At 41.7% G+C, this 12,021-nt stretch overlaps 1 protein-coding gene across 4 annotated transcripts in view; it reads left to right on the top strand.

Moving 5' to 3' along the window:
• Positions 1–12,021, top strand: part of LOC129868944 (kelch-like protein 13) — a 99,765-nt gene that overhangs the window by 25,468 nt on the left and 62,276 nt on the right. Inside the window, exons 1-2 of one of the 4 annotated variants that reach the window (XM_055943316.1) lie at positions 1,213–1,782; positions 5,356–5,441. The exons of 1 other annotated variant lie outside the window; for it this stretch is intronic. In XM_055943316.1, coding sequence (XP_055799291.1) covers positions 5,377–5,441 — 65 coding nt within the window. In that variant the 5' untranslated portion in view covers positions 1,213–1,782; positions 5,356–5,376. Of the gene's footprint in view, positions 1–1,212; positions 1,783–5,355; positions 5,442–12,021 lie in introns of those variants that run through there. 2 more of the 4 variants (XM_055943317.1, XM_055943315.1) reach the window with 2 other exon arrangements.

The raw sequence follows: 12,021 nt of genomic DNA, 5'->3' as shown, positions 1-12,021 counted from the left end.
ACTCTCACCAAAGCAACTAGAATAACTACAGAGACCATCGTGTATTACCTAATTACTCATCATAAAACATTTCTTAAAAATACACAGCATACAGCAAATGAAAGACAAACATCTTGTGAATCCAGCCAATATTTCAGATTTTTTAAGTGTTTTACAGCGAAAACACAATATAGCATTATATTAGCTTACCACAATAGCCAGAAACACAAACCATTTACTAGCAGCAAAGGTTAGCGATCGTAACAAACAGGCAAAAGATATATAATTTTTGACTAACCTTGATATTCTTCATCAGATGACAGTCCTGTAACATCATATTACACAATGCATATAGGGTTTGTTCGAAAATGTGCATATTTAGCGGCACAAATCGTGGTTATACAATGTGATTAGTGGCCAAACTTCAAGCAATCTGTCCGGCGCCATCTTGGAGAGGCACCTATTCTAATCAATAAGTAATCATAAACTTGACTAAAAAAATACAGGTTGGACAGCAAATGAAAGATACATTAGTTCTTAATGCAACCGCTGTGTTAGATTTTTAAAATTAACGTTACTACGCATACAGCGTGCGCTAAAGCGAGACCGCATCGAAATTCATGGCGGAATTATTATTTGCCATTTGTCAACATAAATACGAATTAACAACATAAAGACTGCTTACTATTTGCTGAGCTTCCATCAGAATCTTGGGCAAGGTGTCCTTTCTCCAGAACAATCGTCTTTTGGTTGAAAGATGTCCTCTTCTCCTGTAGAAATAGCAGCTAACGCTAGCCATCCACCTGAGAGGTGTCCAACTCGCGATAGCGCAAGACAAAGAAATTCCAGAAAATGGCAATAAACTGTTATAAGTCGGTTTAAATGAACTACCTTATGAAGTTTTTAAGACAAAAATCTAATTAAATCAGAGCCGGAGATATAGAACTGCTAAAACGAAAGCTTTTCAGGACGCCATTGTGATATCCCTCTTGCGCCAGGCGCCCCGTTGAAAAGAATGGTACTTCCGTTCCATGAGCCTTTATAGTGCCCCAGATGGTGCAATCCACTCCATTCAAATTCTCACCGCTTACTGACATCTAGAGGAAGGCGTATGCAGTGCATGTAGCCCCATAGCTTACATGGGGACTTATAAACTGACCCTAGAACAGGGACCTCGATTTAAGAAATCTCACTTCCTGACAGGAAGTGTGCTGCAGAATGAGTTCTGTTTCACTCAGAGAAATAATTCAAAAGGTTTTAGAAACTAGAGAGTGTTTTCTATCCAATAGTAATAATAATATGCATATTGTACGAGCAAGAATTGAGTAAGAGGCAGTTTAATTTGGGAACGAATTTTTACAAAGTCGAAATGAGCTATTGACAAAATTAAAGTTCAATTCGTAACTAAATAGTTTTTTTTCTTTCTATTGGAATGATTTAAATCTTTTGAAATTGTCTCCTTATGATAAGGTAAAAGGTTTATGTTTCAGGCTCCATATGATATGGTAAATATATCCAATGCAAAAAACAATAACATTTAAATGGTATTAATATTACATTTGCATATATTTCCATTAATTCCCATATATTCCCGTTAATTCCCACGGAAAGTTTCCACCTCTGAATATTCCCTAAAATGTGCAACCCTGCTTCCAATACACATTGCCTGTGAGCGTCAGAGGTGAACCAGTTGCATACACAGCTCGAGCAAGACATTCATCAGCATTTCTCTGACTACGTTCCTCCATTGAGTCAAAAAAACTTCTGATTCCAGGAGGACCATGAGCTGTTGCTATCGACAAGGTGAATGATTTATCATTTTCACCTTGAATAGAAGTACAGGGACTTTTGTCAGAGGTTGCTTGTTGTGAGCGCTGAGGGAACGTTATGCACTTGGCCAGATGATTCTGCAACTTTGTTTCATTCTTCACATAGGATTTGGCACAGTATTTGAAAATGTACACAGCTTTTCCTTCTACATTGGCTGCAGTGAAATGTCTCCACACATCAGATAGTGCCCTTGGCATTTTCCTGTAAAGATTAGAAAAAAAGATTTAAAAAAAAAACCTAATGCAATTCCATGTACAGATAAATACACTGCTCAAAAAAATAAAGGGAACACTTAAACAACACAATGTAACTCCAAGTCAATCACACTTCTGAGAAATCAAACTGTCCACTTAGCAAGCAACACTGATTGACAATAAATTTCACATGCTGTTGTGCAAATGGAATAGACAAAAGGTGGAAATTATAGGCAATTAGCAAGACACCCCCAAAAAAGGAGTGATTCTGCAGGTGGTGACCACAGACCACTTCTCAGTTCCTATGCTTCCTGGCTGATGTTTTGGTCACTTTTGAATGCTGGCGGTGCTCTCACTCTAGTGGTAGCATGAGACGGAGTCTACCACCCACACAAGTGGCTCAGGTAGTGCAGTTCATCCAGGATGGCACATCAATGCGAGCTGTGGCAAAAAGGTTTGCTGTGTCTGTCAGCGTAGTGTCCAGAGCATGGAGGCGCTACCAGGAGACAGGCCAGAACATCAGAAGACGTGGAGAAGGCCGTAGGAGGGCAACAACCCAGCAGCAGGACCGCTACCTCCGCCTTTGTGCAAGGAGGTACACTGCCAGTGCCCTGCAAAATGACCTCCAGCAGGCCACAAATGTGCATGTGTCAGCATATGGTCTCACAAGGGGTCTGAGGATCTCATTTCGGTACCTATTGGCAGTCAGGCTACCTCTAGCGAGCACATGGAGGGCTGTGCGGCCCCACAAAGAAATGCCACCCCACACCATGACTGACCCACCGCCAAACCGGTCTTGCTGGAGGATGTTGCAGGCAGCAGAACGTTCTCCATGGCGTCTCCAGACTCTGTCACGTCTGTCACATGTGTTCATGTGCTCAGTGTGAACCTGCTTTCATCTGTGAAGAGCACGGGCGCCAGTAGCGAATTTGCCAATCTTGGTGTTCTCTGGCAAATGCCAAACGTCCTGCACGGTGTTGGGCTGTAAGCACAACCCCCACCTGTGGACGTCGGGCCCTCATACCACCCTCATGGAGTCTGTTTCTGACCGTTTGAGCAGACACATGCACATTTGTGGCCTGCTGGAGGTCATTTTGCAGGGCGCTGGCAGTGCACCTCCTTGCACAAAGGCGGAGGTAGCGGTCCTGCTGCTGGGTTGTTGCCTTCCTACGGCCTCCTCCATGTCTCCTGATGTACTGGCCCGTCTCCTGGTAGCGCCTCCATGCTCTGGACACTACGCTGACAGACACAGCAAACCTTTTTGCCACAGCTCGCATTGATGTGCCATCCTGGATGAACTGCACTACCTGAGCCACTTGTGTGGGTTGTAGACTCCGTCTCATGCTACCACTAGAGTGAGAGCACCGCCAGCATTCAAAAGTGACCAAAACATCAGCCAGGAAGCATAGGAAATGAGAAGTGGTCTGTGGTCACCAACTGCAGAACCATTCCTTTTTTGGGGGTGTCTTGCTAATTGCCTATAATTTCCACCTTTTGTCTATTCCATTTGCACAACAGCATGTGAAATTTATTGTCAATCAGTGTTGCTTCCTAAGTGGACAGTTTGATTTCACAGAAGTGTGATTGACTTGGAGTTACATTGTGTTGTTTAAGTGTTCCCTTTATTTTTTTGAGCAGTGTAGTTAAACAGTTAGTTTAAACAACTCCTTTGTAAGATAAATGTTTTAAAATGAAACAGGTATGGACACAGGAGAAATAACACTCCTCAGTTCGCAACTCAAGCAAGCTAAACCCACATGGTAGCAAAAACTAACTAACTTCTGAAGTTAGAAATGATTGAAACATACCTTGCTGTAGGCTACTATTTACTAGTTAACAAAAAATCATGTATGTCATATACAATATATTCAATACTTACCAGAAAGCATGTAGTCCTTGGCTCACAGTGTAGAATTTTGGGCTCAATAGCATCTCATTAGTGTGCAAGATCTTGAGAATCAGCTGTACATGTGATGGAAGAATGCACTGTGCATGCAGAGGGTTGCAATTCCATTGAATGGGGAAAGTTTAACCAAAATATGACAAGTCTTAGAATTGCCTTATGTGTGTCCCACAAAAAAGGTTTACTGTTATAAGCTAACTTTTTTGATGAATTTTGAGTAATTTAACTTCCAATTAAAAATTTCCGGAAATTTCCCGGTAAGTTTCCGACCCTTTGCAACGCTAGAGAAAAGTAAGACCAGAGTTGAAGGATATCGGAGATAGAAGACATACAGGTGTTTCTATTATTTGGTTCACCACATGTACCTTTGTAATACAACAGTAGAGAGGGAGAAATGAAACTGTCTTCAGACAGGCTTTAGGAAGACACGTTGAACTAATTAACAAGAATATGACTATCCAGTTTCAGCTGTTCTGCCTGCGGTTATGGAACCGCCACCTGTCCCAGACCTGTTGTTTTTCAACTCTTAATGATCAGCTATGAAAAGCCAACTGAAAATTATTCATGATTATTATTTGACCATGCTTGTCACTTATGAACATTTTTGAACATCTTGGCATAGTTCTGTTATAATCTCCACCCGGCACAGCCAGAAGAGGACTGGCCACCCCTCATAGCCTGGTTCCTCTCTAGGTTTCTTCCTAGGTTTTGGCCTTTCTAGGGAGTTTTTCCTAGCCACCGTGCTTCTACACCTGCATTCTAGCTGTTTGGGGTTTTAGGCTGGGTTTCTGTACAGCACTTCGAGATATTATCTGATGTACGAAGGGCTATATAAAATAAAATTGATTGATTGAAATTGATTGACTACAGCAAATGTAAGCCAGCTTTGAGATAATTCATTAAAAGTTGTTTGTGTTATGTTCTTTGTCCATGGCGTCTGATCTACAGAGGGCGGTGCAGGTTTTTGTTCAAACCAAGCAGTAACACACCTTGTTCATCTATTCAAGTCTTGATTGAAGTCTATGATTAGTAGAATCAGGTGTGTACTGGTTGGCAGGAACAATAACTTTAGGGGAGATTATTATAAATTAAGTTTTCATAAGAAATTTCAGGTTAAGTTTGCAATGTTTGGAAATGAATTCAAATAGATTTATTTAAAGGTGGGCTTAAAGGGTACATTCAGTACTCATTAAGCACATTCCGGACTTTATACATATTTTATCAAATATATTTATTATACATAAGCAAATGTTGTCAAGTCATAAAACTTCACATGAGAGATTAATCTTTATTTTTTATAATTTTTTTATCTACACTTTTCTTACAGAATTTAGAGCAGTATATGTTAGAAATGTCTAAACTTAGATTTTGGTGGGCTTAATAGGTACACTTACCCTCCTTTGAAGAGCCCGGACAGTATCATTAATGTATTGTTTACCTGTTTTTCAGGGGTGTGGTTTTGGCGAGGGCATGGAGCACCCTGTACACAGAGGGGAGACGATGTCCCTCGGACTGCACGACAGGTACTGTGCAATGTATGTCCAACTTTTATTTCTGCATCTATACACGATCAATCAACAGTCCTCACTTTTATCTGAAGTGCCTCATTTTAGCAGTTTCTGCTTTTCTCATGTTATGTGTGAATGTGTAACTTCAAACACTTGCTTTTTAGCTCAACTCACTAAAGGACTTCACTGTGCAATTTCAGCAACCCATTATAATCCCCTCTCATCTCTTAAGTAGTATGTGAAGTAGGCTTTGGCGATACCCCGGTATACGGTATAAACGGTATATTTCGAAATACCGACGGTATGATTTTCAATACCGTTTAAAATGTTATTTTGGTGTTGGGACACTCCCGCCTCACAGTGGCGCCACTGCTTTTAACTATAAGTTAAATATAACTAAGAAATCTAATTGGTTAAATAAATTACACTTCTGGTCAAAGGTTTTAGAACACCTACTCATTCAAGAGATTTTCTTTATTTTTACTATTTTCTACATTGTAGAATAATAGTTTAGAATTCAAGGCACACTTCACTAGCATGGCAACCACAGCATTCTGCAGCGATACGCCATCCCATCTGGTTTGGGCTTAGTGGGACTATCATTTGTTTTTCAACAGGACAATTAAGCAACACACCTCCAGGCTGTGTTAGGACTATTTTACCAAGAAGAAGAGTGATGGAGTGCTGCATCAGATGACCTGGCCACCACAATCCCCCGACCTCAACCAAATTGAGATGTTTGGGATGAGTTGGACAACGGAGTGAATGAAAAGCAGCCAACAAGTGCTCAGCATCTGTGGGAACTCCTCAAGACTGTTGGAAAATAATTCCAGGGGAAGCTAGTTGAGAGAATGCCAAGAGTGTGCAAAGCTGTCATCAAGGCAAAGGGTGGCTACTTTGAAGAATCTCAAATATAAAGTATATTTAGATTTTTTGGGTAACTGCATGCTTCCATATGTGTTGTTTCATTGTTTTGATTACTTCACTATTATTCCACAATGTAGAAAATAGTCAAAATAAAGAAAAACCCCGAGTAGGTGTTCTAAAACTTTTGACTGGTCGTGAATATCCAGCTCAGGGCTCCAGCTATGCATTTGGTTTGCTAACTGTCAAGATCAAGCTTCTTGGTTACAGCATACTTATTCAATCCCCTCCTGGATCAAGATCCATGTTGCCTCAATTGTTTTGTGCGTCCTCAAAGAATTATGTTATTATTTATATAATTTTTTAAATGGTGCCCTTTGTGTGCACGTTGGGTAATACCGTATACCCCGTTATGGTACAGAAACGGTATGAAAATGTGGATTTTCATGCCCCAATCCTAATGCGAAGTTAGACTAACATGAAAATGTTTTTATTCTCTCTTTTTTCTGTCAGGTTTGCTCTCTTTCTCTCAAGGACAGAGATGGACATTTTAGTTTTAAACTATTCAGTTTCTGTATTTGAACTGGAACATTCCTGTTAACTAACATTCATAATTACGTCTTAAAGTGAGTCAAAGACATGGACTAAGTACGCAGTGTTCATGCAGCTCAGTGTGTGTGGGCTAACTTTGCTCTTTGGGTCTGTCTCCAGGCCCCTCTATAGGACACGTTGTTTTTGTACCAGGTGACTAATGCCTTAAGCTGTGAGTGGGTTTTTATCCGCAAGTCAGCTACCATCGGTAACGCTAATGAAGTAGGAAGTTGTGTGATTGTGGAGCGCCAGGAGAGATTATTCACAACATCATGACTGTTGACAATTTTTTTGCATAAATGATGCTGCTCTCTTGACTACCTTTTCTCAGTGTCCTCTCTGGCGCTGCTGTAGTGTCAGCGAGGTTTCTCTAAGCCCCTGTCCTTTGTGCCTTTTTGTGTGTTGCTGCAGCTGTTCAGGGATTTTGTCTTCTCAGAGCACTTCATGAAGATTTTAGTGGAGTGCCTCAACTGGAAATGCTTTTTATGTTACAGATTCTGCTCTAACTGCATCAGTGCATTTAGGCCTATGGTCAATTAGGACGGTGAGCTCTGACTACTGAAGTATATATACTGTTTAAAAAAAGAAATAACAGTAGCTGTTACGTCTAACCTAATCCTGCCTCCAGTCATTTTCACGACCATAATATCTGTTGTGTTTAAGGCCAGTGCTTCAGGCATGTAGATGTATTGTCTTCCCTTATTTATATTGTCCCCAGTACTTTTAAAGCTTAGCAGTAGTTTGTCTGCTGGAACAGCATGTCCCTCTGCTGTCACGCAGCTAGCTGCCTCCTAACGAGCATCATGAAAGTGGTTGCTAGGCAATGGCAGTCTCTGACCAGAGTGCATGCTTCTGGACTGTACTACGTGGTGTAGTAAGGCAAGAGGAAAGGCTATAAGCTGAGGGTTGGGGGGGAGGGTGATGGCTTAATCAAACACACAGATTGACAATTATTATTGACACCGATATAATGGGTTTGTCGTCATTCCCCCTCCCAACCAACAGTAGTTTCAGCTCTATAGCATCACTATTTTGAATGCTATGGTAATGAATAAATCATACACCAGCTTGTTAGCTCCATGACTGGGTTTTAGAGAGGTATGTTGTGGGAGTTGAGGCGTTATATATTTCTCTCTTTTATGCTGTGCTGAGCAAAGTGTGTTTTGGATGTAAGCAGTTTTATGTCTTGATTGAGGTAGTAACAATGTACCAAAAAGGGGAAAACATTTCAGTGTGTCACTTGGCAAGTTGATACTGATGCCACAGTTTTTTGCCAGCAAACACTAGACTGCTGCAAAACTTCTATTAAGACGGACAGTTGACTCTTCTAGGCACTCTCTTCTAGGCACGGGAAAGTGTGCCATTGGCAAGGTTTGTTCCCCCATGTTCGCTAAGCTCTTGCATTGATGCACACCAATGGGCAAATCTACATCCGTATGCGGTGCATCGGCTATGAACTTTCAAGGACCTAAATCCGGTGTCTATTCAACCCTGTAACACAGGGGTAAATGTGTATTTTCTAAAACAGACCCTTCCTTCTGTCCTCAACCACATAAGGTGTGATGATGGTTATGGTCAATTTGTCAAAGTTATTTTATGTAATGTTTGTTGTTGTTGTATTGCCCTGAATTGATCCCTGTGACCTAGCCTATGTCCGTATGCTTTATTTTTTTATTTTTTTTATTTCACCTTTATTTAACCAGGTAGGCAAATTGAGAACACATTCTCATTTACAATTGCGACCTGGCCAAGATAAAGCAAAGCAGTTCGACACATACAACAACACATAGTTACACATGGAGTAAAACAAACATACAGTCAATAATACAGTGAAAAATAAGTCTATATACAATATGAGCAAGTGAGGTGAGATAAGGGAGGTGAAGGCAAACAAAATATATATATAAATAAATAAAAATATAAAAAGGCCATGGTGGCGAAGTAAATACAATATAGCAAGTAAAATAAAAAAATAAAAAAAGTAGAGATAGAAAAAGTAGAGATAGAAATAATGGGGTGCAAAGGAGCAAAATAAATAAATAAATAAATACAGTAGGTAAAGAGGTAGTTGTTTGGGCTAAATTATAGATGGACTATGTACAGGTGCAGTAATCTATGAGCTGCTCTGACAGCTGGTGCTTAAAGCTAGTGAGGGAGATAAGTGTTTCCAGTTTCAGAGATTTTTGTAGTTCGTTCCAGTCATTGGCAGCAGAGAACTGGAAGGAGAGGCGGCCAAAGGAAGAATTGGTTTTGGGGGTGACCAGAGAGATATACCTGCTGGAGCACGTGCTACAGGTAGGTGCTGCTATGGTGACCAGCGAGCTGAGATAAGGGGGGACTTTACCTAGCAGGGTCTTGTAGATGACCTGGAGCCAGTGGGTTTGGCGACGAGTATGAAGCGAGGGCCAGCCAACGAGAGTGTACAGGTCGCAGTGGTGGGTAGTATATGGGGCTTTGGTGACAAAACGGATGGCACTGTGATAGACTGCATCCAATTTATTGAGTAGGGTTTTGGAGGCTATTTTGTAAATGACATCACCGAAGTCGAGGATTGGTAGGATGGTCAGTTTTACAAGGGTATGTTTGGCAGCATGAGTGAAGGATGCTTTGTTGCGGAATAGGAAGCCAATTCTAGATTTAATTTTGGATTGGAGATGTTTGATGTGAGTCTGGAAGGAGAGTTTACAGTCTAACCAGACACCTAGGTATTTGTAGTTGTCCACATATTCTAAGTCTATTCTAGTCTAGTTTATACTATGACTGAGACTGTCCAAATTAGATGCAACTACTAATGATTATGCAGATGAGGCTAATCTCATCCCACTAGGGATGCACATTTCAGTAAATTTGGCTGAGGTTAAATTTGTTCCAAACAGTAAAATGACAATGTTTTTGTGATTATTGGTGCTGTAAAAATGTTCGCTAATGGGTTAGCAATTAGCATGTTTGACATTTCAGTGTAAATACTATCAGCTTTTTGATAAGTGGTTTAGCTAAAAAAAAATACATCCCGTATGATCGGCATATGCTCCCCGATTATTGGCCACCTTAGTACTTTGTTCAATTACAAGATATATCTATTTAGTTATTTTCAAAAAAGAGACACCAACCTTGTATCCAAAGTATTTACTAGATTGTTGACTAGTTTGCTAGCCTTCCGGTTGAAAACAATTGACTTGCCCGTCGACTTTTCATTGCGTAGCGTGGTGCGCACTCCTTGGACTCTTAACATGTATAATTTACATCATATAAAACTTTACTTTGAGGAATGGCGCCGGAGGGGATGGCTGCCGTTTTACAGGCTCCAAACCAACTGTGCTATTTTGTTAGGTTTTTCGCTTTATTTGTAACTTATTTTGTACATAGTGTCGCTGCTACCAACTCTTATGACCGAAAATAACTTCTGTACATCAGAACAGTGATTACTCACCTCGAACTGGACAAAGATTTTTTCTTTAACGAGTCCGACGTGAAGGATATACTGCATTATCGGGAACGGCCCAAATCCCCTTCATTTGCAAGAAGAAAAGACGGAGACGGCATATTTGTGGCCTGCTGGAGGTCATTTTGTAGAGCTCTGGCAGTGCTCCTCCAAAGGCGGAGGTAACGGTCCTGCTGCTGGGTTGTTGCCCTCCTACTGCCTCCTCCACGTCTCCTGATGTACTGGCCTGTCTCCTGGTAGCGCCTCCATGCTCTGGACACTACGCTGACAGACACAGCAAACCTTCTTGCCACAGCTCGCATTGATGTGCCATCCTGGATGAGCTGCACTACCTGAGCCACTTGTGTGGGTTGTAGACTCCGTCTCATGCTACCACTAGAGTGAGAGCACCGCCAGCATTCAAAAGTGACCAAAACATCAGCCAGGAAGCATAGGAACTGAGAAGCGGTCTGTGGTCACCACCTGCAGAACCACTCCTTTATTGGGGGTGTCTTGCTAATTGCCTATAATTTCCACCTGTTGTCTATTCCATTTGCACAACAGCATGTGAAATTTATTGTCAATCAGTGTTGCTTCCTAAGTGGACAGTTTGATTTCACAGAAGTATGATTGACTTGGAGTTACATTGTGTTGTTTAAGTGTTCCCTTTATTTTTTTGAACAGTGTATATTCCCGTTGGAAAATATAAATGTGAATCACGTTTTTATTTGGCGTACCCCTGACGGCATTGCGCGTAACCCTGGGGGTACCAGTTTGTGAATACCTCCTCTGGAGGAAGCTGCAGACCTTTTGGAGGAGGTGGACATGCCTTGTGGGCTGGTGTTGTGGACTGTAGATATGTAAAGAGTTTTTTTTTTCAGCGGCAGTTTTATTCAACACAACAAACAGTATACTTTGTTTCATAATTTAATGTGTGTTTACCTGTGGAGGTGGCTGTATTCGAATTGCAGGGGCCAGGGACACCAGACAAGGTTGCTGTGGTAGTTGGTCCAGAGGAGGCCGCTTCGGTGGTGACAGACGCAGGCTGGTGGTGGATCAAACCGCTGATGATGGCTTAGAGGAGCTTGTGTTTGTAATGTTGGGGTTGAGGGGCTGACGATGGTGTGGCTGAGGGAGCAGGCACATGGCCGACTTCTGCAGCTGGGGACTCCGGCGGCTCCTACAGGTGTTGCACACTGCGAGGCACTGGTGGTGATGATGCAGCTGTTAGGAGTGGTACCGGTGGTGGGTCCAGCAGAAGCAATGGCGTTGACGCTCTCATCCATGGCAGCCCTCTCCTGGGCCCTCTGTGTTCTGAAGGCTGCCTGACACTTTTTCTCCTCTGCCCTCCCCTACTCACCCCTCTCCACTGGTGCATGTATTCCTCCCCGGTGAGGCATGTGGCGACCACAGGGAGTTTTCTGTATCGGTCAAAGCAAGCCATACAGATACCCGCCATGTTGTGGAGTCAACAAAAGTCAGAAATAGCATTATAAATATTCACTTACCCTTGATGATCTTCTTCAGAATGCACTCCCAGGAATCCCAGTTCCACAATAACTGTTTGTTTTGTTCGATAAAGTCCATCATTTATGTCCAAATACCTCCTTTTCGTTTGCGCGTTTAGTCTAGTAATCCAAATGCACAACGCGCGAGCACTAAGTCCAGACAAAAAGTCAAAAAAGTTATATTACAGTTCGTAAAAACAAGTCAAATGATGTATAGAATGAA

Source organism: Salvelinus fontinalis, chromosome 13 (genome assembly GCF_029448725.1).
Source record: "Salvelinus fontinalis isolate EN_2023a chromosome 13, ASM2944872v1, whole genome shotgun sequence".
In the NCBI taxonomy this organism is placed as follows: domain Eukaryota; kingdom Metazoa; phylum Chordata; class Actinopteri; order Salmoniformes; family Salmonidae; genus Salvelinus; species Salvelinus fontinalis.
Note: the sequence above shows the minus strand (reverse complement) of the source record. Positions and strands in the feature narration are given on the sequence as shown.